Here is a 13,092-nt window from a genome sequence, read left to right on the forward strand (position 1 = left end):
GCTAATATTGAAACGGTCGTTTAGAAACCCAAGCCTGCTTTGAACACCAACTTCAGACAGAACTTCCATTATCATTAATGAACTCTCTGTTCAAACTGTAGGGGAAAATGAAATCCCAGATCCAAATTTTGCCCTTAGCTACTAAAACTCAACATCAGAGGAGAAATTTGGCCCTGCTTGCTCAAGAAACTTAAATCTGTCCTCCATCTCTCCACTAACATTAATGTCCATCATATGACAACCTATGTAAGATTAATGACTTTAGAATATAACCCTTTCAATGCCAAATGTATCAGCAGACTATACATAACAATATCTCCTACAAATAGTAGAAGAGATGAAAGATTCACAGAAGCAGATTGGCAGCAATATTGATTTTATTTTAGAATTACTTAGGTTAAAGATGGTCTTTTTCAAAAGACAGGATCCCTTTGAACATGCTTTCATTTCTGGGGCAAGAGTCCCTCTTTGGGTGCTTGGGCTGAGTGAAATAAATGATTTCCTCAGACTAATCTCTAGATGAATCACAGCACATGGTGGCATGGTACAACTGAATGTTCCAAAACCCTCTAACCACCGTAAAGATTCATCACCATCTCACATCTGGCAGTAAATGACATTAGACATTTTTGAAGCATACTGTCCCTTTATACCAGATGACTTGTAAAAAGTAAAGACAAGGAAATAAAAGAAATCTTTCCATCTTTCTCCACAAACCTTAAAAAGATAGCTTAGCACTAACAAAATGCCCCAAAACACAACCTTCTAAAATAAAAACAAAAGAACTTCAGATCTCAGAACCAATACTTAGCAATCTGTGAACATTGTGGACAAAGGCTTCAGGTGCTTGGCAGGGCATTCCCCAAAGCCCACTGAGCCAAAAGTGCCACACCAGCATACTTACCATCAAAGCCAACATGGACCCACCACTGGCCACATCACTCACAGATGGCAAAGCCGCAGGTGATTTATGCAGGTTCCTTCAAAGTGCTAAGAAGACCTATTGCCACACTGTCACACATTTGATATATGCTACACAATTTACTGATGCTATTTGCATATCCTTCTTGCTTTGAAAACTGTCTTCCTCATAGACACAAGGACAACTGTCCAGACCTTTGAAAGAGAAATAAAAAGCCCACAGCACAAACTTGTTTCTAAAAGCCCTGGAAAGATCTGCAACAGTTTCATCATACCTTCACATGGTGACATTTTAGGATATTTAGGGGTATTTCACAAAATCCTAAACTACAAAATCCCGAATCGGTCCTTGGATTTTCAATAGAAAAACACACTTTCTGATTTAGACTACAAGGTGGTGGACAATTCTGGTCTCAGTAATCTTGGAGCAAACCTCAGCAATGAAGGTAAAAAGTATGCGACTAAAGTAGTTTTCCCCTTCTTTTTTAAAATGGCATACATGTACATCCTGTAGCAAAAAGTCAGCACAGAACTAGTTTAGTGGATAAACTGAAGATGAAGCTGCTGGAGGTGTATAACAAAATCCTTTATTCCCATGGCTTTGCAATTTACCATGTACTTCTGCAACGTATCACAAGAATAATACCGAAGTATAGATTCATCTTTGGGGTCAGAAATTTTGAGCACAAAGAGACTTTAAAAAATAAAGAAAATTATTAATGGAGTAACTGGGAAACCAAGAGGTTATGAGCAGAAGCCAGAGCTCAATCTTTACTTTATAACCCTTTACTGCAGTAACTGTACTTATACAGCTGGTATTACATACACTTTTAAAGCAAAAATAGGAGAAGAGTTTAGTTGCAAATTTCAACTGACTATGAGCTATGAAAGACTTACAATCAAAAGCTTACAAACTGAAGTGTAAGCATACTAAATCAGTATTGCATTAGATTTAATTTGAAGATGAAATTACATCAGGAATTAAGTTAAAGGGTTATTGAGGCAAACTATATCTGAGGCATCTTGCAAAATAACTGTATATATTGCTAAGTTACAGAAGGCAAAATTCTACAATTAGGTTCAGCAGCTAATTATTTAAATAGCTTAAAGATTTGACTTTGTAGAGTTTTCTAGCTATTTTACTATCCAAACACTAATCCTAACCCTAACCCAAAAGATCTGATGCTTCTTATATCAACTTTACATACAGAAAACATGTGTCCAAGAGCACAAAACCCACATCTGAAAAACTGAGGCACAAAATATCATAAAGATTCGAAATTTATTGGGATTGAAAATGATATCTGAATATTTATATGGATAATTAGAACACCAAATATTACAATAGTAACCACCATCCTCGACAAACAGAAATGTAAGCAGTGGTAAAAATGCTTATCTTTCAAGGAATGAACCAGCCATGAGTTAATAGTGTATTACAGAGAAAACAAGGTTGCAAGGTGTGCATAATTGCATGCTGCAGAGTGTTTTTTCCCTTCTTCTAAAGTATCTTTGGCTTTGGTCAGAAAGCAGACAAAGAAATAAAGCTGGACAGACCAACATCTTGTGTAACCCAAAGAAGCATTTGCGGGAGCAGATACAACATCTGCAGGATTTCAGGGCATGGCTAAAAGACATGATACATACATACGTGTGGGTAGGTGCACATCTCTTAAGATTCATTAGGACTGAGAAACAAACACTAGGTATGTGCTAAAACCAAAGTCCATGATCCTTTTTTTCCTTGTATGAATAAAAAAATGTGTTCTTTACGTGCTTCCATTTCTTCCAGTTTCTTATCTCCTGTTCCCTCATCTTGCTCTATCATCACTACTTCTAGTCAAAAGGACCTAAGGATGCCAGTGTCCAACAGAAATTTTTGCTGGCCCATACTATGGACAGAGAGAAAGACTGTGCAGGTGGTCAGAACAGCATTTCTGCAACACTTTGAAAACAACATACACTTGGCTGTCATCAGGGGGCCAGGCGGACTTAGTTTAAGAAATAGCTAAACCCCTGACATTCTATCAGCCTAATTTAGAATCAATCTTGCTTTTTAGTGATGATAATAAACTTGTATAAACACGAGATTCATTTGTATATTTTAGCATTTTATTTCAGTCCCAGAATGTAAAACCTGATATCGGAATCAGTTTGATTTTTTTGGTTATTGAAGATATTAAGCACTACAAGAGCATTGAAATTTCGATCTGATTAGGATAAAAATTCCTCAGGATCAAAACACTTCTTTTTTTCCCCCTACAGTTTTACTAATTGTGAGCTACTTGACATTGCAGAGTTATTCCACAGCATGATAGCAAAATATGTGAAGTATTTTACTGTTAGAAATTGTCAACTCGTTCTATTTGTTTTTCATGTGTTTAAGGTTATTAAGAGAATAAAAAATTATAACTCATGTGCATAAGTTAAAAGGGTTAGTTCAACTACAGCTGGTAGGCTAAACTACTAAGCAATATTTTGTACAGCAATATAATTTTTCTACTGAACATACATAAAAGAAACCATGAATATATAACTGATTTAAAAGCAGACTGAGGGGGTAATATTCCTTGAAAAATAGGGGAGCCATGAAAAAGGTGAATGTGGAATAGTTGATTTTCAGAAAGGCTGGATTATTCTAACCACTGGAAACCAGATAAAGTAGATCAGAGGGATTGCTACCAAACATACTCATCAGAGACCTTTGCTTTATGGGAAATGAACTGCCCTGGCTCAGTGTTCCTGAGGAATTGTATTTCTTATAGCTGTAAATCAAATTCCGAGGAAAGAGGATGATATTTTCTAAGCAATAGCTGAGGACAACAGTATCTTTCTTGTCAGTGGAAGGTTTCTGAATTTAGACCTCAATTAGTATTCCAAAATGAAAAAGCACATATCTTATACCAGTACCAATTGGTATATACTGGTGACAGTGTTCGTACAAGCAATATATTAATTTTGAAATGGTGGCATATTATCCTATATTTCCTCAAAAATATGTATATGCTTGTCTTCAGAGGTCTTGACTTCTGTCCTTCCTTGCTGCTTTCTTAATGACCTTAATTGAACAGTAATATCGAGTACTTGATGTTCAGTGAAGACCATGACATTTTTCCAGTTAAAGGGAAGATGTATACACCTATGGCATATGACAACCACTCATTTTAACATGAAATGTACTCATTAAAAAGGCCTGTTACAGACTCCTGAATGATAACAGTGTCAACAAAAGGGAAGCACATATACACACTATTGTTCTCCAGAGAGCAGCATCAATTGCCCTTGCTGAGTTCTACAGACAGTGCTAAGACCTGATACAACAGTAATTTTATTAATCTGCTTGATTTCTGGTATTTATTTGACATCAAATGTATCTTGCTAGCTTTAAGATCAGGGATATTTGTCACTGATATTTGTCAGGGATATTGAAGTCATTGGAACAAGGGCAGTTCTACTCGTGCAGGGACTCATGGCTTGGTGAAAGAGTATGAACTGCCCTATTCTTGACACACAATTCAATCCTGCAATGCTTCTACGGAAAGGTAAGTAAATAGAGAGGATCCTATACTTCCCCCATTGTTACAAGTGGTAAAGTAGAACAGGGGGGCATGAGGAGTCCTTCTAAGGTGTTAGTTCTAGTTGCATAACATAAATGAAACATAAAATATTAATTTATAACTCCTTCACACCACACATCCTAATAAAGAGCTCTTACACAGAGTGAGAGTTAGAGACTGTATCTGAGCCAGGGTACAGCCAAACCTGTAATTTTTGAGGGTTTGGATTCAAACACAAGCTGTTGCATCTTAGCCAGTTTTTGTGTGTTAGTTTGAGCCAGTGGCTGGTCCGTGGTGCTGGTTGGTGCACTGGCTGGTAGAAGAGAGAACATTTTAACTATAATCTCTGTGAGAGAGACTTGATTTATGGTAAGTGATATCTGTCATGATGCTACCAGCAATTTATTCAACAGTGAAGATGAACAAATGCGAAGTTTCCCAAACTTCTGAAACCGTGAAGCATTATAAACTGAGAAACAGATTGATAAGTTAGAATTGTAACACCAAAAAATTGGCTGAGAGATTTGTGAAAAAGCATGATCATTCAAAGTTTAAATGAAACAAGATAGAAAAAATAGCCATAAACTTTTTATTTCTGTTTGGAAAAAACTGATGTTTCAGTAGCTTGTGGTATCATGCCATGTATTATTATGTTGCTATAAATGCAGGTATATGTGCAATTAGAGTATGAATGTTGTTTTACTAATTCACAAGAGCATATAACTAACATAAATCTTGACCCCACTGAACATAATGGAATTTTTCATCCAGGTCAGAATTTTAGTCCATAAAAAATTGCCTTTTGAGGGCATAATCCCCATGTACATTGGAGCCAATGAAAGCTTTTCCACTGACCGTATCTGCCCTTTCATTAGGGCAGTAGTTCCCTTACAAAAGACAGCTATGGTCTTGCAGACCTTCTTCACCATTATACTTGTTATGGTCACATTCCTGAAACCGCCTTTGTCTTCTTTTATCTGAGATAGATTTAACAAGGCCTGTTTTTCAAAGTTTCTAATGGGCTGCTATGATCTGAAGCCATCAACAGCCCTCTTGATTTTTTTTCTCTGCAATTTTGTGCAACATTTTCTTCTTTGCTTGTTTTCCTCTTTGATGTCTTTGAATATACTGGATGAGATGGCAGGATGTAGTGGTCTTACTTTTCCCTTATTTTTTTGTGATATGTTGTCCGTGAATAGGCAGAGTAGCAGTTTTATTTGTGTTTACTTTTACTCTTAAATCTACCATTGCAATTTGGATTTCTTCTTGTTTTAATAATTAAAAATTATTTCATCTCTGGTAGAAATAAACCAAGATGTTTAGTTGCATTCCGCAGTCCTCCATTAAACACACCCTTTACATTCTGCTGCTTTCCAGGTCCTGCTTCTGTTTTCCACTAGTGCTTTCTAACCATTGCTTTAGTTTCCAGCTCCTCTTTAAAATATTGCATAATACTGCTTTTTTTTTGGTTTGTTTGGTTTTTTCCATTGTGATCTCAAGCAATTATTTCCTGTGTTGTACTGGCAAATATCCTCTGCTGTCTATTTTGAGGAACTGTGGTTCTGCTGGGTTTTACCTTCTACAGCCAGTTTGCAAATTTTAGCTCTAATTTTAATTTTTACTAGACCAGGAGAATTTTCTCTTTCTAGTTTGGTTTGAACTTGATTTTTTAGGATCAACAAGTTGCTATGAAGTGTTTTGGGGTTTTAGGATTTCCTTCTCTTGGTTTCTAGATATTGTTTTCTAAATGCTAGAAAATCGAACATGTCTGTGGGCAAAGATATGAACCACTTCAGCTTCTGCAGGACTTATAGTGGGCAGGTGTACTTCCTCAGTTATTCCCAAGACTAATTTAAACTTGAAGATCTTTCATACTGAGCATGAGTTTCAACATGAAAAGACAAATGCAAAGTCCTGTATCTGGGAGGTACAGATTCCTTGCAATGTTACAGTCTCAGAACTGATTGGCTGGGTTGCTGCTTTGTGGAAAGAGATGATGGGGTCCTGGTGGACAGTATGCTAAGCATGAATGAGCAGGGCTGTACTGCAAAGTGTATAGCCAGTAGAGCACAGAAAGTCATTATCCCCCCTACTCTTTAGATTGCATCTGGAATCTAATTTTAGGCTCCTACCATAGGAAGTATAGTGATAAACTTCAGAAAGTTCAGTAGAGGTCTGTCAAGACACCTGGGGGCTGGTGTACTTGCCCTGTGAGGAAAGGCTGTGGAACCAGGTTTGTTCAGTCTGAAGAAGAGGTGACTTCGACGGAATCCGGCACCATACCTGCAAGGAGGCTACTGCAAAGATGGAGCCATGAGCTGCACAATCAAAACGGGGAAATTCCGACAGGATAGAATGAAAAAAACCCACTGTGATGATAACTAAACTCCCATTAAGATACTGCAACAGGAAACTCAGAGAAGTTGTGGAAAGTCTGACCTTAGAGTTTTTCAACATCAGTGAGAAAAAATGATAAAAAATTTGCTTTGAATCAGCGTTGATCCACTTTTGAGCATTAGGTGGGACTAGATAATATCCCAGAGCTCCTTCCAACCTAAATGATTGTATGAATATCTTGTTCCTATAAACAAAGAGAACAACTACACATAAGAGATGTAACCAGCCTTGACTATTGAAAAAAAATTAGCCTATCAAGAATAATTATGCTATAGTCATACAGCCAAGTTTGGAACCCCGCTATGTTGGATGTTCACAGTGCGAGAAAGTCCCTGTGTTTATAAAGTTTGCGATCCAGTCAGCTAAAGTGGACATAGAGAGAAGGAACACAGTAAGGTGAAGCGATTTTCTAGAAGTCATTCCTGTCTCCAGGGTCTCTTGATTCTTAGTCCAGTGCTTACAGACTGGACCACACTGCATTCATACTGTCTGCATAGATCTCCAATTTTTCTGAAGATGAATGTTTCATAAAGCATATTCCATTTCAGAGAGAAGTGGTCATTCAGAAGATTAAGGTCTTTTTCAAATGGGATGTTCATCTATGCCAGGTGGTATGTTAAGTCTGAGTCGTAAATATCTTTTATTTCCTTGTTCGGATAGTGCAGTGGAAGTGCAACTTGTCATTTTTGACTTCCAGCTTCAAGAGCACCAGGTAAGTTTTTGAATTTGTTCCTTCATTTCTCAGCAACTGACATATTATTCTGGATATTAAATGCTCCAAATGTAAATGATGCCAAATTACTTTGTTTATCCTTTTGGATAGTTGAATTTATTTTTTTCTGCAGAAATGCATCTAAGCTGACCTTCTTATGCTGAATGTACTTTACCTTCTAGAAAACTCAGGGACTATTTGAAAGCTTTACAGAGCTTGATACTGCTGTTGGCTGCCATATGTTATCATAGAAACTGTCCTTGTTCTCCTGCTTTCTGGTTGCAGTTACCCTCCTGTCTTCCTTTGCAGACCAAGCAAGATAATTTGGGACTGAACACTTTATATTGCCTTCCATTGGAGTCATATGGTTTTGTAAAATCTAATTAAATGTGGCTGCATTTGGGCTGCTGCCCTTTTATTAGGAAATGCTAGTGGGACACGGTGCAGGGGGAACAGTTATTCAAATCTGTGACTCTGAATTTAAGAAGCAGTTTGCAGATAGTCTTCTATGTTAAGAAAAACACCAAAGTCAATCATAAACACAGTCAGTCACTGAAACTTCCAAAGAATTATCTGGCTTCACTGCAGGCACAGATAAATTAGAGATTATGGGCATAAGTCTTTTTTCGCACCAAGGTAAATCGTGAGCCCTATCACTGAAGTCAACAGATCTCAACAAGAAAAGAATTAGGCCCTATGGCTTTCAATAAGAGGAATACAAAGAGCTTAATTACAAGGAATGAAACTGAACCTCTCTTCCCCCATACACAGACACTGTATATGCTCTCTAGTAAAGTTTGTCTCTCATAACATTTTTGTACTTCTGTTATCCTTATGCTAATCAGATACTACCTGTGTGCAAATATCAGGGACTTGGACTCTGTAAGGATGAGGGCCATTTAGATGTTAACATATAGGGTGGTTAAATCACTACTAGTAGACCTGTAGCTCTTTTCTCTATTGAAAAACATGGTGAAATCCCAATTTTGCTGCAGTTTTTGTCCTCCATGTTATGACTCAGAAAGAAAACTCCAGAGGAGGAGTTCATTTTCTGTGCCAGGGAGGAAGTTTCTCACCTAAGCAATACCTCTCTGAAGGATTAAAATAATGTACAGCACATGTAAATTAACAGCTGCTAGAAACTCTGGTAATACAAATATAATGCTTTATTTCCACATACATAAAAGATCATATATAAAAAGACTTGAAAATTAATAATATAAAAAGTTATATCTGAGCCATCCTCTGTGAAAACCTATGACAAAAAAAGCTGGTGCAAGAGGAAGACTCCAGTTGTGGAATATAAATAATAGTTCAGGAACAATCAAGTATTGTACCAGATTATTTTGACAAAAATGGAAGTACTTACAGTCTAAGTGACTATGTCTGATGCCTTCCACATCTTCAGCATGAATGAAATGGTAACATCTCTTTCCTACAATATCTACAGGGGTCAGATCCATGTAATCACTAATCCTAAAAAGGAAAAAGAATATACAGCCTGTAACTCAAGAAGGAAACGAACAAAAGAGCTGTCAAATGACTCAGAAAGTGAAATTTGTTAAAAAGTTTTTTCCCCACGATAGTCATTTGAAGGGAATATCTGCACAAATGAGACACAGCCTAAAAGGGAGCGGGGGAAAAGAAAGTTTTTTTTTTTTTTTTTAAGAAACTTGGAAATTATTTTATCCATTTAAATAAGTGGAAAATTAAACTCTAGTACATATTGTCCCAGTAGCATAACACCAAGACAATATAATTCCATGAAATTATAAAGCATTAGCAACAATCCAAAATCCTCATTAAAAGACTAAGATGATTCAAGGTTACATAATAAAGTAGAAACATGTTATGTTTATACCAAATGATTAGAGACACATTTCATTTCAACAGATTGGTCTTCTATGGGGTATATTCATGAAAAAGCTCTTCAACCATTTCTTGGCACCAAGTCCAAACTGATTTTTCAAGGGATATAATTTAAATGCTGAGACACACAGATGCCTCAGGGTGTTATCTTTTTTAGTCTAATTCATTTGGGAGCTCAGCTTTCACTCTGGGCCCTTTCAACTGGGACTTTGTTGTTTATTGCACATAGAAACTTCAAAATCTATTCTGTAGACCTTTGTGTGCGTGTGTGTGTGTGTTTGTGTCAGTGTGGGTGTGTAAACTTGTATCATGGACTGTCAAGGTGTCAATGTCCTTAATACAGAGATTGTAAAGGAAATTGGAAAACGTTTTGCTCACACAAGCATTTAAAAGTATGTCTGTTTTTTAGACAGAATAATTTTTTTAGGGTTTGAAATAATCTCCAATGATTGGGGTCGAGCCAACTTTTCAACTTTGAGATATAATTGTCATTCATTTAAGGGAGCTGTAAAAACCACTCAGCATCTTGCTATAACAGGATAGCTACTGGAGTGTGATCCTGAGGGATGCCTACAGCAAAAAATGAACTGTGTGGGTCTGAGGGGTTGGCAGCAGGCAGAGGGGGTGAACACAGCCACTGATGCACTGCTTAGCAGAGCTGTGTTTGTCTGGGTTTTGAAGCGGGGGAATGCACAGACTGTAAAGAGCGAAGGACAATACCACAGCAGCTCTGGTGATTTGAACCCAATTGAAAATAACCCAAAACAACAAACATGAAAAACTTCACAGGTCATGCAGGTGGACTCAAATTTGCTTGTAAATTTGTCAAATCAGATTTAGCACAAAACACAACAGCCTTCTCTCCCTTTCATGACAGAGTGTGTTTAAAGATGTGCACCTTCAAACAACTGCCTAGTAGTTATAGCACTTAACCAAATATGGGATAGCCATGTGGGGATATCTGTCTAACAATTATCACAAACTACAGTTGGAAAGCACTTCTTCTACCTTCTCGTGGAGGACACAATTCACCAGGATGAAGACAAATCTGAAACTGTGGCCGTGGGACTCCCTATCTCTCCTGCTGAATTCCTCCACTTCGGTTGCACAGTGAATTATTTCCTGGGAAGAAAAAGGACCTGGGATCTCTGCCCAATGATAAGAAACCCCTCCAGAAGGGAGTCTAAGATTTAAATTTTCCTGTTCCCTCTATATTATCTTTTTATACTAAACTAAGTGTATAAAGAGTCCATGATGCAGGCACCAGAACTCAGGGCTCTCATGTCTACACTCACCTCACTGGTACACTTTGCTGTCTCTGCTCTGGCCCAAGAAGTGAGTGTTTTCTAGTTGGAGGTGGCTCTGCTTCAAGATACTGGAAAAGGCTCTCCAGGGAAGTGATCACTGCACCAAGCCCGTCTGAGTTCAAGAACCATTTGTGCTCTCAGGCACATGGTGTGATTCTTAGGGTGTCCTGCATAGAGCCAGAAGGTGTACTCGATGATCCCGATGGGTCCCTTCCAACTCAGCATATTCTATGATAAAATCAGGGAGAGAAAATCTCACCCTGCCAGCCTAGTAGAAAGAGGCAATCTCCAGGCAGGCCACTGCCCTGTGGTGATCCCAGCTGTAAGCTCACAGGACTAACATGAAGGATGATCATTCTGCTTCCCCTCTGGTAAACTTAACTTAGCTGGATTTTATTTCTCTGCAGTAGCCTGTTCATGTAAATTCTTCACAGATAAAAATTAGCAAACATGGCAAGGCAACTGTGAAAGCAGATTCACAGTCCCTTAAATTGCACCAGGGGAGGTTTAGATTAGATTCTAGGAAAAGTATTTCCTCCAGTAGAATTATCAAGCATTGGAATGAATGGGCTTCCCAGGGAAGTGTTTGAGTCACTGGCTTTGGAGGTATTTAAAACGTGTAGATGTGGCACTTAGGGACATGGTTTAGTGGTGAACCTGGCAGTACTTGATTTGCAGTTGGACTTGAGGATCTTAGAGGTCTTTTCCAACCTAAATTGGTCTATGATTTTATAATTTTATAGAAAAGATGTTTCAAACAGACATATGAGGGACATAGGATTTTTTTTTTTAATGAAAAATGTGAAAGGAGGAAGAGAGAGTATATCCATATGTAAGTGATGTTCAGTGGTAAGCAATGACATCAAAAACAGAAGGAAAAGAAATTACATCAAATAGAACACTTAAGCTTATATGAAAGGTACTAAAGATGGAAAAGAAATTATTTACATGGAGAAAGTAAAATATGTATGGTATATCTTGGAGCACTTGTTAGGAGACAGATCTTGTGACACCCAAGTCCTGTGACAAAGTAAAGTAATAGGTTGATGAGTAAGAACTTGGCTTTACTGAATACACAGACCTCATCTTGTAAAACATAAGCATAGGCTTATGTTTGAGTAGATCAGTGGTTCCACTGACTTACAGGACTGATAACATGATTGAAATTTAAAGGTAGGTATATGGTACAGCGCTTTGCTGAATGAGGAGCAAATTGTGCACTCATTTGTAGATTTGTAGATTGTTTCTACAAATCTGAAGGAACTACTGACAGCTACTGTATGGCTAACAAGCCAAACCTCTTCCATGTGATTATTTCCTTTTGGGCAGATATAGTAGATATGGCTATACCAGTCCACATTAAACTGGACTATCAGCTGTCTCCAGATGATCTCCAATCCTTAGCAGTTGATTCTGAAAACACAGTATTCTGCTTTTAGTTATTTATCACTATGTGACATGATTTGTTCTCTGCAGGTGTTTTTTGCACTCCATTGACTAATAAAGAAATTTTAGACTATTTTAGACCAAATGGTGAAGCTTAGATGACATGAATCTTACATTTGCAAAAAAAAAATAGATTAATATGCTGCATTTTAGACAACAAAATTTTGCATCCATGTTTTACACTCTCAAAGCAAAATATTAATTGTTAGAAATAGCCAGTGTACTAGCTAACAGGGAAGCTAACTGTTGATTAGTTTGTGCACTGAGTCCAGCATTCTAAAGTAGATCTCTTCATTCAGAGAAAAGTAACAAGATGCACCCAAAGACCTGAGTAATGTCACTCCTTCTCACTGCTGTTGCAAGCAGTCAACCACTTGGAAAACTAGGAGTACTATTGATCTCACCCCTGCTGATCCAATGGTCCACTGTGAGCATTCATTTCAGTTAAGTGGCATGGCTTCTGCTCCATACTCCCTGCAGCTGCCAGTAACTCCCCATTGCTCCATAAATAGTGCTTACAGCTTGCCCAGCATGAATCCATTTTTCTCTGTTTTCATCAATGTTGTGCTTGCTTTACTGTGGCACCACAAAGAATTTCCTGGCTGCCTGCAAGTGCCAGGAGTCGAGCCCATATATTCAGGATGGGATACTTATCTCCTTTTCTATAGTCCCAGAAGAGAGATCCCAACTTCCCTGACTCAGAGAATGGCCTTGGCAAACGCCCAGATAATTAATCTGACAGCTTCAATCAGCTGTTCAGTTAATTCCTTCCCATCTTCTGTTTTTTTTCTATTCTCCCAGTTTTTAGAGTCATATTCAGCTTTGTACCTGCTATGAAATCCAAGTCCTGTCAGTCCATTTTCCATGACTGGAAATCCCACTG

At 37.8% G+C, this 13,092-nt stretch overlaps 1 protein-coding gene across 4 annotated transcripts in view; it reads right to left on the reverse strand.

Annotated features, from left to right (window-relative positions):
• Positions 1 to 13,092, reverse strand: part of NPAS3 (neuronal PAS domain protein 3) — a 609,449-nt gene that overhangs the window by 17,176 nt on the left and 579,181 nt on the right. For all 4 annotated transcript variants that reach the window (XM_050335759.1, XM_050335760.1, XM_050335761.1 and 1 more), the window contains one exon: positions 8,957 to 9,063. In XM_050335759.1, coding sequence (XP_050191716.1) covers positions 8,957 to 9,063 — 107 coding nt within the window. The remainder of the gene's footprint in view (positions 1 to 8,956; positions 9,064 to 13,092) is intronic.

Source organism: Myiozetetes cayanensis, unplaced genomic scaffold (genome assembly GCF_022539395.1).
Source record: "Myiozetetes cayanensis isolate MyiCay16 unplaced genomic scaffold, myiCay2020 scf6-25, whole genome shotgun sequence".
NCBI classification, from domain to species: Eukaryota; Metazoa; Chordata; class Aves; order Passeriformes; family Tyrannidae; genus Myiozetetes; species Myiozetetes cayanensis.